This window comes from Platichthys flesus, chromosome 15, assembly GCF_949316205.1.
Source record: "Platichthys flesus chromosome 15, fPlaFle2.1, whole genome shotgun sequence".
NCBI lineage: Eukaryota > Metazoa > Chordata > Actinopteri > Pleuronectiformes > Pleuronectidae > Platichthys > Platichthys flesus.
The window spans coordinates 8988896-9004346 of NC_084959.1; the positions used below are offsets into that span (position 1 = coordinate 8988896).

General features: G+C 42.7%; 1 protein-coding gene across 1 annotated transcript; it reads right to left on the bottom strand.

Annotated features, from left to right (window-relative positions):
• Nucleotides 1-11131: 11131 nt before the first annotated feature.
• Nucleotides 11132-15433, bottom strand: htatsf1 (HIV-1 Tat specific factor 1). The gene is made up of 10 exons (XM_062405779.1): nucleotides 15270-15433; nucleotides 14516-14680; nucleotides 13637-13862; nucleotides 13407-13454; nucleotides 13150-13304; nucleotides 12647-12810; nucleotides 12424-12520; nucleotides 12255-12344; nucleotides 11799-11936; nucleotides 11132-11606 (listed from the first exon to the last, which is right to left on the bottom strand). Exons 2-10 carry the CDS (start codon nucleotides 14678-14680, stop codon nucleotides 11292-11294), a joined length of 1398 nt encoding a protein of 465 aa, XP_062261763.1. The 5' UTR covers nucleotides 15270-15433; the 3' UTR covers nucleotides 11132-11291.
• Between the last annotated feature and the right edge of the window lie 18 nt (nucleotides 15434-15451).

The window sequence follows — 15451 nt, forward strand, 5'->3', positions numbered from 1 at the left end:
TGTTTGAAAGTGTGTGTGTCTGTGTGTGCATGTGTGTGTGTGGTAAGACCTAGCCCCTGGGTAATAAAACAATACAAAGAGAGCTTTAGGCCTGCTGGGCCGGCAACAGCACTTGAATACCAAATCAGCCAGTAGAGACCACTGGGGGAAAAGGTGTGTGTGTATGTGTGTGTGTGTGTGTGTGTGTTTGTGTGTGTAAAGGCTTGATTTTTTGTGTTTTTTTTTTCCAGTGGTGACCGTTGTTCAGTAACTCCCTCTTCTAAAAGTAGGAGAGCAACTTCGCAACAGCTCCGGCAGCAGATGGTTGAATATTTTAAAAAGCGAGGAAGATGGATGATGACTGGGGCGCACCAAAAGCAAACAAGAATAGGGACATATAAAAAGACATGGAGTATGGACTGCACGGTTAAAATGCTATTTCTACCAGTTTCACTTCTCCATTGGCCTACACATACACACATACGCATACACACACGCACACACACACGCCATAGGATTCATGTTCACGTATTAAATGCACCCGTCCTTTTTTTCCCTCTCTCTCTCTCCATCTCACCCTTGTCTGTCAGCCAGCCCTTGCCTTAATGGACCATACACACAATTACTACTGATTAATCTACCACTTAACACTTTGACCCTACTCAGGCAACACACACACACACACACACACACACACACACACACACACACACACACACAAACTGCCATGCACGCACACATTACACACATGCACATCACTTAACATGCTGGCCCTGCCCTGGTATCGCTGGCTTCTCAGGTACCCAGCATGCTGCGACGGCGCTCCAGGGCAGCCCCGCTGAGACCACTGTTGTCTGAAGAGGAGGGTAAAGGTGCATGTGTGTGTGTGTGTAGGTGTGGTAAGTGTGTGTGTGTGTGTGTGTGTGTGGCAGAGAGACATTAGAACATGCCAGTGCCAGCTCCCTCAGGGACGACGAACCAGTCCACGTCCTCAGGGAGCCTCGACACTTCAGGAGTGGCACTACAGTGGGGCAGCACCGGAGGTGAAGGGCCCACAGGGATGGTGGAAAGGGGAGACTCAGAGAGAGAGAGATAGGGTGGAGGTGTGGGGGTTCAGATTCTCATCAAGGGCTAAGAGGGAGGATGGAAAGGTGGATAAAGGATTGAAAGAGTAATAAAGAAGAAGTGGATGAAAAGCCGTCAAGGCAGCATCAAAGAGGAACCTGTCAAAATCTGAACCACAGTTGGCGTGGAGCTGTTCTGGAGGCCGGGGACTCAACGTCATGTTGTTGTATACATTTGTCAACAACTGTAAATTGCAAGTGTGGATTTACAGACACACAAATAACACTGTAAACATGTGAAACTGCTGTTTTCAGCGAGGTCAACTATTTACTCAACGCCGCAAGATAAAAGAACCATAAGCAATCGAGGGAGATAAATGACACAAAGAGATTTTAGAAAGCGAGAGGCGTCACATGGATAAAAGGTTCGGATGTGACACGAAGGCAGCGGCGAGGGAGTAAGAGATCAAGGTGCTGGAGGACCACAGGGGAGAGGAGTGCTGTGACAGTTAAAGATGGAGGGGGGGGGGGTTGAAACAAAGAGACAAACGAGAAGAGGAACTGCTAATTACTTCCAGGGCACTGATGTGAGCGCACCGCGGGCCTGATGTTCTCTGATGACGCAGACACGAACACGCACATCAAGCACCTTGATAGTGTGACAGTTCAGAAGTGGCGCTCATACGTTCACACAGAAGTCGAGTCAACTGGGATTTCATTCATCTTCATAGATTGCAGTGTTGGAAGACAACTCAGTGTTTCTAGGTTTGGACTAAAGAAAGTAATGAAGGTCTTTGAAAGGTCATTAAAAAAGATGACATTCTGGTTAAACATATTTTCAAATGTCTCTCTAATTGAAGTTCATCTGTGGAAAGACTCATGTGATAAATTAACACAATTCCATGTGTTGTTGCAAATCAAACAACTCTCCTCATTCTTCAAATGATGCACCTGTAACATGGTTTTGTCTAAATAACAGTTTTGGGCCGAAAGAGGAACATTTGAACAATTCACAGAAACAAAATACTACAGATTTAAAACAATCATTTGACTCCTTCATTGGGAACCACTGGGTCAAACATACCCGTCAGCACATTAGAGTAAAACCAGCTGCAATATCAAGTGATGATATCATGTGCTATTTTGTACAGGATAATATGCTCCTTTATTATTCAGCTTTAAAAGGATAGTTCACCCAAAAATGAAAATGAACTCATTATCTACTCAGTTCCAGAGGAGATTTGTGCACAAGTGGAGCCCGTGAAGGCAGCATCACCACAAAGGGCAGCTTTGAACCCACAACATTTTAGCATGAAATCTGAATTTTACAGGATTTGCTTTGAAAAATCACTTTAAATTCAACTGATGTTCAATGGAAAAGAAAGAAAAATATATTTTTTAATGGACATGTGTAGCTTATTGATACTGAACGTATCTACATTGGGACCATTCAGTCACAGCGCTGAGTTAAGGTCAGGGGAAGATATTATTTATTGAAAAACTCCAGGACACAAGACATGTTTTATTTCCTTTGTTTACATTTAACTGAAATCATAGATGGGACCAACTCAGACGACTGCAGCACAGTAAATATAATGATTATAACAATAATGTACCCACACTGAAAAAGCTTTGCAATTACATTTCACTGCAAACTGTACGATAGTAATATATATTAGGAACATATTAAACACCTACAGTTTAATAAGGATCTCATGAAATTCCTAGTTTATCCCCCTCACTGTTGTATGTAGATGAAATATGAAGGTTGAATAAAATGAGTTAGTGTTTTACAATAAATAACGTGTGTGTGTGTGTGTGTGTGTGTGTGTGTGCGTGCGCAGTCCACTAATGAGATATTGACTTCATGGTGACTGTGGTACAATGTTTGTCCCACTTATTTATTTATGAACATTTGATGCGTTGAGTTCAGCTCAGTGAACATAAACACAGTGAATGAGAGAGGTGGAGAGACGCAGGGATCAATATGCAAAATTAACACAGGATTGTGTTTTATGTTGTTTTCATATGAAAAACACAGATTTCCACAAGCCTCACTCACTTATGATTGATGGCAGCGGTGCTCCTCACCGTCTTACCTCTCGGTGTAGCCCCCCCCCCCACCCAACACACACACACATCCAACCCCACCCTCTCTATTCTCTCCCTCTCTGGCTGCGTCAGCAGCAGCAGTACTTGGGTCTTTGTGTCTCCTTCATATCATCTTGTTAAAAATTAAAGTGATTCTACTTCCCTCCATCTTCCTCTCCCTCTCTCCCTCTCTCGCTCTCTATCTAATGCTAATCTGTTCCCTGTTGGACCGGTATGCAGATGAGACGCAAATACGGCGGATCCTGATGAATAGTGATGAGGCTACCACACACACACACACACACACACACACTCACACACACACACACACACACACCTGAGCAGCCGTGGAATGCCCTGTGGTTTACCTGTCTGTCTGTCAATCAAAGTGGTGACCAAGCGAGAGAAGGGTTTTAGTGTGTCTGTGTGAGGGTATCTTTAAAACGTGTGTCCTCCGACCGGGAAATTAAAGTCAAAATATGATGCTTTCTCTAAAACAAAATTTGATTGACTATCAATGATTTTTTGGGTTTATCAGAGATCTTGAACAGATCCCAGTAGAGAGCATATACCTCCTCCAAAGCCCAGCAGTCCCTTTACATTCAATCACGCTGTAAAGCTATAAGCCAACAGACCTAAATATCAAGATCCATGCATTGTTTCCTGAGAAATCTGTGAGAATGTAAAATAAAAACGCAACTTTAAAGAAAGTGGAAAAATAATTCCTTGACTTAAAGTGTGATGTAAATACGTTCAGTAGATTTTGTTGTAAACTTGCTGACATACAAAAAAGCAATAGACAGGTGCATAAACCCCTCGATAGAGATAATGAAAAAGTGTTGTTATTGTTTTATCTTAAATCCGAAATCATAAAATCTAGTCTGAATATCTTTATGTGTGGAGCAGATACTTATTAGTCAGTTTATATAAAGATTTGTGACCTGTAATGTCTTTTCTCCTCTTGCTGAATAGTTTAACAGAAGAGGAGGAGGGAATTCCCCATTCCCCTACTGGTAAATAGGCCCCTCATATGGTTTCCTGCACAAGTGCCCCCCGTTTGGGTCTATTACAAAAATGAGAAATGTCTACAGAGTTGACATGAACCAGAATCTGAATCAACCTTGTGTTATTAAGATGATGCATTTTAAATTATAATATCTATTTACAACACATTATCTGTGGAACTGGGGCTCCCATCGTGCAGGGAGCCAGTAAACTACTTTATATTAGATGTGCGAGCCAAAGAGTAGTTCTAGTGTGGCAGCAAATGAGGTACTTAAAAACACGTGGATCATGCTGCTGCACAAGAAGGCTCAGGAAACTGTTTACTCAAGAGAGTCAAAGATATATTTATAATTATTTTGCATGGGAACAGGAACTTTCCTGGAAATCTATCCAATATTATTGTGATACTCGCAAAATAAAATCAGGGTTCATCAAAGTCAGTCGGATCAATCAATCAATTCATCAAACTCATACATTGGGGAAAAAGGTGGCTGTTGCTCAGGTGTAGAGCGGGTTGTCCACTGTCTTGAAGGTTGGTGGTTCAATCCCGATACTTCTCCATGCCAAAGTGTCACAGGAGAGTTAGAACCGTTCCATTGGCCCACAAGAGAAGAAGGATTAGCTCAAGTTCCTGAAGTGTGGTCATGTTTTTTCAGCGAGGGCATATCTCAGTTTCGTAGTTTTTCTTATTTCCTGCAGCCCAAAATAATCTCACTAACTGCGTGCCTCAACTTATGACTCCGTGTGGGGTTCGCGTTTTCAGGTTAAAAAACAATATCCATTTCATTATAGTTGAAATTGATACTTATGCCAGATTGTGGATTTGTTGTCATGGGACAAAATATCTAAAAAGTGAAAATATTCAAGACAAATACTATTCATTTGACAGTTTGAGTCCGTTCACAGTAATCCTCCTCTGTCTGTAATTAAATCAGGTGAAGAGACACTTTTCAGATGAGGTGGTGTATGATGCCACCCAGGTCAGGGGACTGTTACTGCATCCCTCCATTGACTGATGCTGCTAATCACTAGCGCACATATAAATACACACACACACACACGCAGCTGCAGAGTGGGCTGCTTCCTGTGAACCGTTCTCAGTGTGTCCACATTAGTGTTCCATCTGCACAGGCATTTCCTGTCTGACCTTGAAATCAGGCCCTCACCCCCCATCGCTGTCACTTCACACACACACACACACACACTCGCTCTCTGTTTCCCCCGTTTTAATGAAAATGCTTTTTACATAACATGCACACAAACGCCATGGCTCATCCGTTCGTTCGCACGAGTGCTGACAAATGTCCAATTTGACAGAGAGGCTTGGAGAAAACAATTGCAATGGTCAATTATGAAAAGTAAACTCATGAGGGAGAATTTAACGGCATCGTTTTCATGACCAGAAGCTGAAACGCAGGAAAGGCTCAAACTTTACGAGCACCCAGAGTTACTCTAATCTGCCACTTTCACACCGGGGGTCCGTGATGCTATCCATCAGCGTTCGAGCAGCGGCCGCCTTCCCCAAAACCGACCACATGTGTTTTCAGTCAGGAGGAGAGTTATGGCAGAAAAGGTTAGGTCACCGATAGTTTACAATAATATTATTCATGTAAAAAGGAAAGTGGAAGCGATCCCTGCCTGTGACTTCACTCTGTTTACACAACCATGCCCTCAATGCATTGATAGCGCCAGCCAATAAAGCTCCCCCCACACACACACACGCACACACACGCTCAGGACACACTGTACACGTAAATTGCATGAACTGGATTTCACAAGGTGAAGGAAAGAAACCGAGCCAGACTCTGACAATTAGCAAAGATTTAAAATAACAACTGAGGGGCCTGAGGCGCAGTGTGAAAGCTGAGGAGACATAATGAGAGTCAGAGTTATGATTCCGACTCACGGGAAAAAAACAGAGACGCTGTTGTAGTGCTCAGATACACAACACCAAGTGGTTACAGCTTTTTTAATTTGCTCTCTGGCTTCGTTAAATACTGACCTGATGAGGAAAATATTAATTAGAATACGGACCATTAAATTTGGGGAAAGGGCATTTTGTAAATTAATGCTGTTGGACATGTTTTACGACCAGGGGCATGAAAAACTCTTATACAGACCCAAATGACTATAAAAATGCTTGTTCAAGTTAAAGTGTGAGTGTACGTCACATGCACAGGTTATGGGATAGAAATCTCCACGAGGTAAACGGCCTTTTCTTTATTTTTTTTTATGAAAGTTAAAGTCTCCAGTTGGATTCCAGTCATGCAGTGTCCTCTTAAAACTGTTTACGTGTTACAGCCATAGTTCCAGTGTAGAAAAGGAGGGAGAAGTCATCCGACAAACAGGATACAGCACCAGGCTTCCCACGGGAGAACACAGCGCACAGCCAGCGAGAGAGAGAGACATGTGGTCATGTCTCCAACAACATTCACATGGTTGTTGTCTTGGCTCAAATAAGTGGGCGACACCCTGCACACGTCCAGAAAGCCCTGATACCTTTTCTTCCTTCTCAACTGCAATAGTTTCTCCACATGTCTCCTCGGTTACATCCACCGAGGACGTTATGTTTACAGACGTGTTTGTTTATTTGCTGGTTTGTTTGTTTGCACGATTATGCAAAAACTGCTATACTGATCTCCACCAATCATGGTGGAGAGATGGGGCCGGGGCCTCGGAGGGAAACCATTAAATGTTAGTGCTGCTGTGGATCAATGGGTGGTTCCAGGATTATTGTTACATTTTCATTAACCATGTTTTGTGACAAATCACTAATTAAAGTTGTGGAGACCACCTCTGTTTGTGTTTCCACTGTAAGAGCTGGACAATCACGTGTAGGATTGTTCAGCCCTATGAGCTCTGTGTGCCACTAGTTTGTTAATGTGGAGGAAACACCTTCAGATAATGTCCCTTTAATAATAACTCTCTATCTTTCTTTAGACCTTAAGGCTTTACATAATATGAAATCCATAATATGAATTGCGTTACAAATTTAGGTGAAAAGGGTTTCTCAGAGTAATCACCCAATTCAGCCAACCCTGTTACTTAGATATACTTTTCGGTTTGGGCTCTGATTTGTGCTGCAGACAGAGCTACAGATCAAAAACAGCTTCTAGATGTTATATTTCTTTGTGAAATCTTAAAACCTCTTCAGCCTGGCTGTTGATGAAGTATATGGTTAATAAACATTCATTTATTGCGTCTATGTTTTAAACTTTATTCAATTTTAACCTGCCTGTAAACAATATTTGTACGTGTTTTTTTCTGCTTTTACTGTTATTCTTCTTCTATTTTATAGTTATTTTAGCTTTTAACATCCATTCTATGTTATGTTTTATTCTTAATACTTTTAACATCCATTCTATGATTTTTTTTATTCTCAATAGTTTTATTGGTGTTATCGTATTCTTGATTACATGGATCATCAGGAAAGCGTCAGGATCAGGGAGCAGATCCAGGACTTTTGTTGTCATTGCGAGATTGTTCTCAGAGAACAATTCCTGGATCATGATGGACAAAAATCAGGCATTCTTGGAGGACTTGTATTTATGGGTTGGTGCAATTTGGTGCAGATTCAAAAAAAAATCTGGATTCTTGTGAATTTCAATGTGGTTTCTTAAGGGGACTGATGGGCCCCAGTGGAGTTATGTGCTCTACTGAGAGCCATTTGAGCTTTGTCTTGTTTTTGCATTGGAACAAAACTATCGAAACAGTACATCACAATATCCAACGATGAGGCCCTCATGATCTGCAGAAAGTTTTCAAAACCAATCAAAGAAGAAGCGATTTAGCATGAACACATCTTAATCCGCCCCCTGTTCTTAACCAGGAAAGCTTTATACAACCGAAACAAGACTGACAGTGAGGAGACTAAAATTGCTTTGCTCATGGGCCCCTCAGCGGCAGCTGACTGCAGCATCTGCAGCGAATCAGCCTCACTTTCACCTTCACCTCACTCTGCTCCCTCCGACTCACTTCCTCTCCTCTTCCTCTATGTTTCCCTCTATGCATTTTTCTGTTATTAGGAACAAGTGTTACAGTCTTTCCCTGAAACACACACACACACACACACACACAAAAAAAACATGCTGTCCTCTCCAGTGCATGTTTGCCGTCATGCACAGGTGGTGGTCCTCAGCCTGTCACGTCTCATCAGTCACTCCGCTGCCCTGAGACTCAGAGAAGTAAAGAATAATGAGTTGTTTTCATGCTTTGACTCCTTTGATAGCGTAGTGGTGATTCATGTCGCACACTTTCTATATGTGTGTTTGTATAAGTTTTGTGTTTTCCTTGACGCAACCAGATCTGTTTGCCTCGCGTGCCCTTCAGATGTCATTGTCCTCGCCGAGGCAGTGCAAACAGGTGTTGTGTTACTTTTCTGTGTTCTATTAAAAAGTTAATTGAATCTGGTCATTAAGATGGCAGATGCTTTTGGGTCTGTTGCACGGGATCCGTAAAAGTGTGTTATTTGTGTGGGTGTGGGAAACGGAGAGGCGCAGGACAGAGAAGACTGGTCAGCAGTACTATCAGCAGAGCCACCAGTTAAACTCTGTGTGCTGACTTTTTGTGGTCACCCTCCCCCCACCCTCGCTCATGTTCCTAGTTCACACAGTCCAAAGTCCCCCCCACCCACCCACCCCAACCCTTGTGCATACTGTTAATGGACCGGACCTGTCTATGCCGCGCAGGGACACATCTATGTGCTGGAATTTCCCATGACTGATCATCATCTATCGTCACGGACACCTTCCACCCCCGCCCCCTCGCCCCCGCTCCCCATCCCAAAGCAACAAGGAGGGAAAACAAATCAAACAATTCACAGTTTCCCATTATTTTCTCTGTCAACATGTGGTTCCAATCAGCACTGTGTGTGTGTGTGTGTGTGTGTGTGTGTGTGTGTGTGTGTGTGTGTGTGTGTGTGTGTGTGTGTGTGTGTGCGTGCGTCAGGGAAACACCATGTGAATGTTTTATTTTCCATACATCTTCTACTCAGATACAAAGCTCTTTGTCCACTCTCTTTCTCCATCTTTTTGGCTCCACCTACCTCCTCTCACGCCCTCTCCATCTTCCCTCTCTCTCTCTCTCCCTCTTTTTCTCTCTCTCTCTCTCCCTCCTTCTATTTTAGTCCTGCTTTTCTTGGCTGTAAGTCAGACCTCAGGCAGACCTAGAGGTCTTTTTCCCAAGCGATCTCCAGGGTGGACTCCAGGGAACAGAGCGCACACACACAGACACACACACACACACACTCACACACACAGACACACACACATACACACACACACACACACACACACACACAGGCCCTCCCCTCACATGCTCTCTCCATTTCCTCCTGGGCTGCTGCTCTTATCCCATATCTTACTCTGTCCGCACCTCTGTGTTGACTCACAGTGTTGTTGCATCGCTTGTAAACTATGTTGCAGCCATAAGTTTAAGTTTATTGTTAAAACTGAGAACACTGTGTTCAAAATCAAGTGTTGTGTTCCTGAATCTCTCTGTACAATGTGCCCTCAGTTACACATGCAGTGTTTTAGGGGCTTCATTTATCCGGGTTAGCACAACTGGGATCCGGGAACTCATTCACAAAGAATTCCAAGTCAAGCCTGCAGCTGCACTTTCAGTTGCAGCCAGAGCAGATGCAGGAAAACACCCAGAAGGTTGATTGTGCACCATAGATTCTCACTGAATGAAAAACCTTAATAATGCAGTAGGATGATAAAGATCACAAAGGATGCTTCTGGTGTGAGTTGTGTAACAATGACACAAATCTTGTTTTTCGATTTTTAAATGTCGGCAATAGCATAGTGGAAAAGTACAAGAAAAATTCTGGTATTAGCTCTATGACAACCATAGAAATATATATTTATGCAGAATTAGCCCTTTTAGAATAGTGTTTATCAATGTCTTTAGTTCAAAGCCTGGTTTGGAACAAGACATTTTATATGTTTGTCTTACCTCGGAAAAGAAGGCTGTGTTTTCATCTCATGTCCGTTTGCTTTCAGGGTTACACAAAAGAAATATCCAAACCAATTACCACCAAACCCAGTGGAGTGATGAGGCCTGGGCCTGAGAGGATATCATTGAATGTTGATGTAGATGCAGATCAATGGATCCCTTTTCTTCCTATTAACCATATTTTATAAGCTAAAGAATTAATCATTTATGATGTCAGATCTCTACTTTCATATTTCTACTGTAAGAACTTAACAATCGTGTGTTGGGTTGTTTGGCCCTGCGGAGGTTTGAGTTTCACTTAGTACCATTCTAGTTATTAATGCGATACTGGGAAAGTCTCTTTAATATTACAACAGGTAAGTTGGGCAAAGTTTAAATACTTAACAAAGTATTATTACTAATCCGAATCTGCTCAGTGACATGTAACAACAGCTGTGAAGTAATAGTGGCAGTAGTAATAGTAGTAATGGAGTACACTACTACAAGATTTAAGAAATGTTGACTAATGATAATGTTGATAATGAGTTAATGATAATTTACGTTACAAATACCTAAAGATTATTCTTGAGGAAACCGTAGGTGAGCCATGTTTAGTATTTTTCAACCACATGAAATACATGTCAAATTGAAACGACTTTAATATCATATCATCATTTTTTCTGTGAAAGTATTTTTGGACTTTAAAACTGCTGCTTTAACATTCAATTCTGTTCTGGTCCTTAAGCAACCTCCCTGTCAAATCTACTGTTCTATAAGAACAGGTCTCACCAACCAAGAGAGGGAAAAGCTGGATTACAGCGCCATCTAGTGGTGAGGAAGGATAAAGAGCAGATGATCAAGAATAAATCAGAGTATATTACTGTTATTTTAAATAAATGTAATAAACAGAAGCAAAAACATCTCCTACAATTCAAATTGAGTCAAGCTCAGACAGTTATCTTTTGAAATTCATAGATATTACAGGGTCACAGAACTGTGAGCAGTAAGGATAACCATCTTGTACCCTACAGGTCTAATTACAATACAAACCAAAATGATAACAGGAGAAAAATCAGTATTTTATTATTCTACATAACAAAACAGCTCATACAGTCCAAATCGCTCCTCCCCCGATCAACACAGACCTGTTCAGCAGTCCACTCAAGCTCAACTGTCCTACTTGGCTGCCATGGAGACCAAAGTTGTGAATGTGAATAACTAAGCTTCCTCGTCGCTTCCTTCCATGCTGCTGTCTGTGGAGTCCAGGTCCTGCTCCGGCTGTGGTTTTGTCTCCTGGTGCTGTTTGGGCTCTGCTGTCTCCGGGTGCTGTTTGGGCTCTGCTGTCTCCGGATGCTGTTTGGGCTCTGCTGTCTCCGGGTGAGGTTTGGGCTCTGCTGGGTCGGTGGGCCCTGTAGGTTCTGTGGCAGTGTCCGTCTCTGCAGGTTTGGGGATCTTCTTGCCTTGATCGTCCGTCTCCAGGAAAGTTGACCAGCCCTTCAGTCGCTCCTCTCGCTCTCGTGCCGTCTCTTCCACCTGCGCAAAAGGAATGAACATGACTTCTTGCCGGAGGTAGAGAACTTCATTTATTCGGCATTGCAATCCTTAACACAGACAGTGGCTGTGTTTCCCCCAAAAGTTGCGGTTAACTTTATTTTATGAGCTTGGCTGTGCCTCCCCAGTTGAATCTCAAAGTATTTCTGATATTTGTATTTTGGGTTGGTGTACCTGATAGTCTGTCGTTCCGTCCCAAAGCTCGGCAGACAGCTGCTTTCCTCCAAACCAGCGACCATTGAACGACAGAATACATGCATCGGCTTGTTCGGGCTCCTTGAACGCGATTGATGCGACGCCATCTGGGTGTCTCTGCAGCACAAACAATCACAACCATGTATACGCTCTGTATTAATGCCATTGATAGGAAATTCAAAACATTTTACTACATCCATTTTCAGACACAACCTCTGGAAAATGTCTGTCAAATTGGATCCAGACATTTTCAGGTGTTTGCCTTTCACATAGAGAAAACAAGCAGAGGCCGGACTTCACGTATAAGCTTCAGCTGCGGAGATCAAGTGTTTTTGTTCACAGCACATCAACTCCTTTCATGGAAGTGTCCGGAGATCAATGCATGTCTGACAGTATCTCATGACTTTGATTCATCCCCAACGACATTCAACTCACGTCAAAGAGGATGACCTTCTTCACCTCCCCGAACTTCTCACACTCAGACCGCAGATCGTCACGATACTCATTCAGCACCAGTGGATCTTCCTAAAGGAGGCCGGGATCACAGAGATTTACACACAGAACAGACAGTATGTGTGGTTTGCATGTGTGTTCTTCTCCGTACCTCAAAGTCGCTGGGATGGAACATGTTCCTGATGATGACGACTTTTTCATGTCTCTTTCTCAATTCTCCTTTCTTCTCTGGCCTCCAGTCCAACTGTCTACACAGACAAAGAGGAACATGATAGAAATGTTTAGTCATATGTCTTCATTTCTCTTCAGTCATGAGTGAAGAGGGTCTCTGCAAGTGGGAGGTTGACTACAAAAGAACAGGGAGCAGACTTTACTTCTGTTGCTGCTGCATCTTTTTCTTATAATCTTTGTTCTTCTTCTTCTTCTTACTGGCGTCGTACTGGCCCTTCAGCTCGAACTGGGCCGCTTCCACGTGGAGTCGGTAACCTCTGACCTCGGACTCGTCAATCAGACGCAAAGCCAATGCCACCGACTCCTTCTGCAGAAAATCACACACATATATATATTTACACAAGCTGGTCAGATACAGGAATATACATTGCTTATTGACTTTTTTTTGTTGCCAAAATCTATTTGGACCAAAAGTATCGGAAAATGCGTAAGAGTCATGTCAGTAAATTCATTTTTACTTCATTTAAATGAAGTGTATAAGTTAAAGGCCAGATATAGTCCAAAAACATACAGACTAACAAGTGCTTCTGTTTAACATTGGGTGTATTTACATATTCTAACACGTGCCGATGCAGATGGGCAAAGGATGAATTCCCCATCATGCAAACAAACGTGGAAAGGAGGAAGTGGAAACTAAAAGACAAACCTTGAGGTAGCAGCAGAGGCCGTCTCCCTTCAGATTCCCTTCTTTGTCCTTGTAGAGTTTGACCTTGAACTCCTCAGTAATGGGATCCCGCATCACAATTCCACACTTAGTCATTAGTTCGGCGAACTCTTCGTTGCTGATGTCCGGGGGCAGACCTACGGAAAGGGGATGAGGAGAGAAGAAGACAGAGATAGGATAAACAGTCTTTGGATTAATGCCTTCTTGACAATGAGGGAAAAAATGTTAGCAAGACTCACCTGACACATACACGTTGGTGTTTTTGTTGTCATCAATATCAAACCATCCTACATGGGCAGAAAAAGGGGAAAAGCCTTCAAACTTTAACTTTGACATTATACATTTGCATTTATCCAAAACCAAACATAAGTGCTATTTTAAATGGGGAGAAACGATAAATTATACACCAATAAGCGTACCTCTTAAAAGAACAAGAACTTCAACTCTCAGTGTATGAATATCACTTTACCTGCCTCTGCTTTCCTCTTCTCCCCTTTCTCCTTGGCTGCAGCGTCCTTCTCGTCTGGAGTCAGTTTCTGAGTGGCGTCTCCTGCTTTCTTCTTTTCTGAGGACTTGCTGTCTGGTTTAGGGGCGTCTGGACCAGTGCCGCTCACTGCAGCAACGTTTGGATCCTGTTCTCCATCATTAGTGAAGCCGTAGTTGGCCTGGTAGGCTGCGATGAAGTCCTCTGTTATCTAGGGGAAAAAAGCAAACCTGCTTAACACCAACACGGAAACTGTCTCTTTGCAAATTTTAGAGCTGTTCAAGGATTATAGCTTTAAAAAGGCCTAAAACCTTCAGTAGTGCATTCATTACTGACAAAACCTTCATACCATTTATAACAGATTATGATCAAAATAATTGTATTTTCCTGCTACATGTTTTAGGACCTTTTAATTTTACAATCGTATCCATCACGTATCAGGGAAGCACCTGATCAAACCCAAATACAATCAACAGCAACACAAGAAAAACAAAAGGAACCTGCAACCAGCAAAGAGCATCAATCTCAACGCTCAGGACTCACACAGCATCACATCTCGATAAAACTAGCAGCCAAGCGTCTTGAAAGACTGCGAGTAGTGTAAACAGCAATGTTGACGTTTTCGTTATATAAGTTAAATAAATGAGATAAATAAAACACTATTAAAGTCATTCTTTTTGCAAACACCCTTACTCAACACAGTGTCCAAAACTCTTGCAGAGTACTGTACATACCAGTGTTCAGAAAGCTACTGCCACAATAAGAAAAGAATGCAGCAAGGGGGGGCAGACATGTAGGGATTTAGAGGCTTTAGACCAAATGCACTGTGGGGAAGCATAAACAGAGAGGTAGCGGTGTTCCTACTTTAGGGAACCAGGCCTTCTTTTCAGGGTCCCAGTCGTACAGAGTCCCATCCTCTGGGTCGGTGTAGGTGTAGGGGTCAGGGCCGGCCGCAGCTTTCTGACCGTACAGCTCCTGCTGCCGGAGCTGCTCCATAAACTCTTTGTTGGCATCTGAGGGCCCACTCATCTGAAACAAGCAGGAGAAATGTCAGTGAAACATTGTACATGAAGTAATGATAAGTTGTTATCCTCCTTTGCCATTTTCTACGCAATATTATAGAGGTAGTTGCAATGTGAAGTTCTCACAGTCTTGCAAGTGTTTCCTCTGTAATCATAGGTTTTGTAAATAAGTTATTGTGCATGCAACAACACTAAAGTGAGAGAGTCAGTGTGTGGCTCAAGGCAGGATCATGAAGACCTATGATTCTGTCAGAGCAAAAACAAACAATAACTTGATTCACCTATAAAAACAGCTTCGGACACATCACTGCACTCAACACAGAACCCGTTCGCACACACCATTGGTCATTCACGCATGTCCAGTCCGATCGCTTGAACTCAACATGAAGTTATTTATAGGATCGGACAGCTGGACCCAACGTTAGCGAGCTAATTAAAACACACATGCAAACCCGCAGTCCATTATCACAGAGTTGTTGTTGTTGTTGGTCCGCAACAAGTCACTGCTGCACGTCGGTGGCATTTGAAAATCTGTACTTGTGAGCTTTAGTGGCAGATATCAGTCAATGTTAGCAGCCACAGCTAGTTAGCGTTACCTTCAGCAAGGATACTCCAGGCTAAACCGAAACCTGTGGGATCTGCCTGCGCTCCTTCCCCTCGCCGGGAGAACTCCCTCTATTTAGATGGTGTAGTTTTTTTTAAATTGATTTATTCTGTAAGTTACGTTATTTCATCGCATGCTAGCGTTTTTCCCTCCGACTCCGCGACAACCATTGAA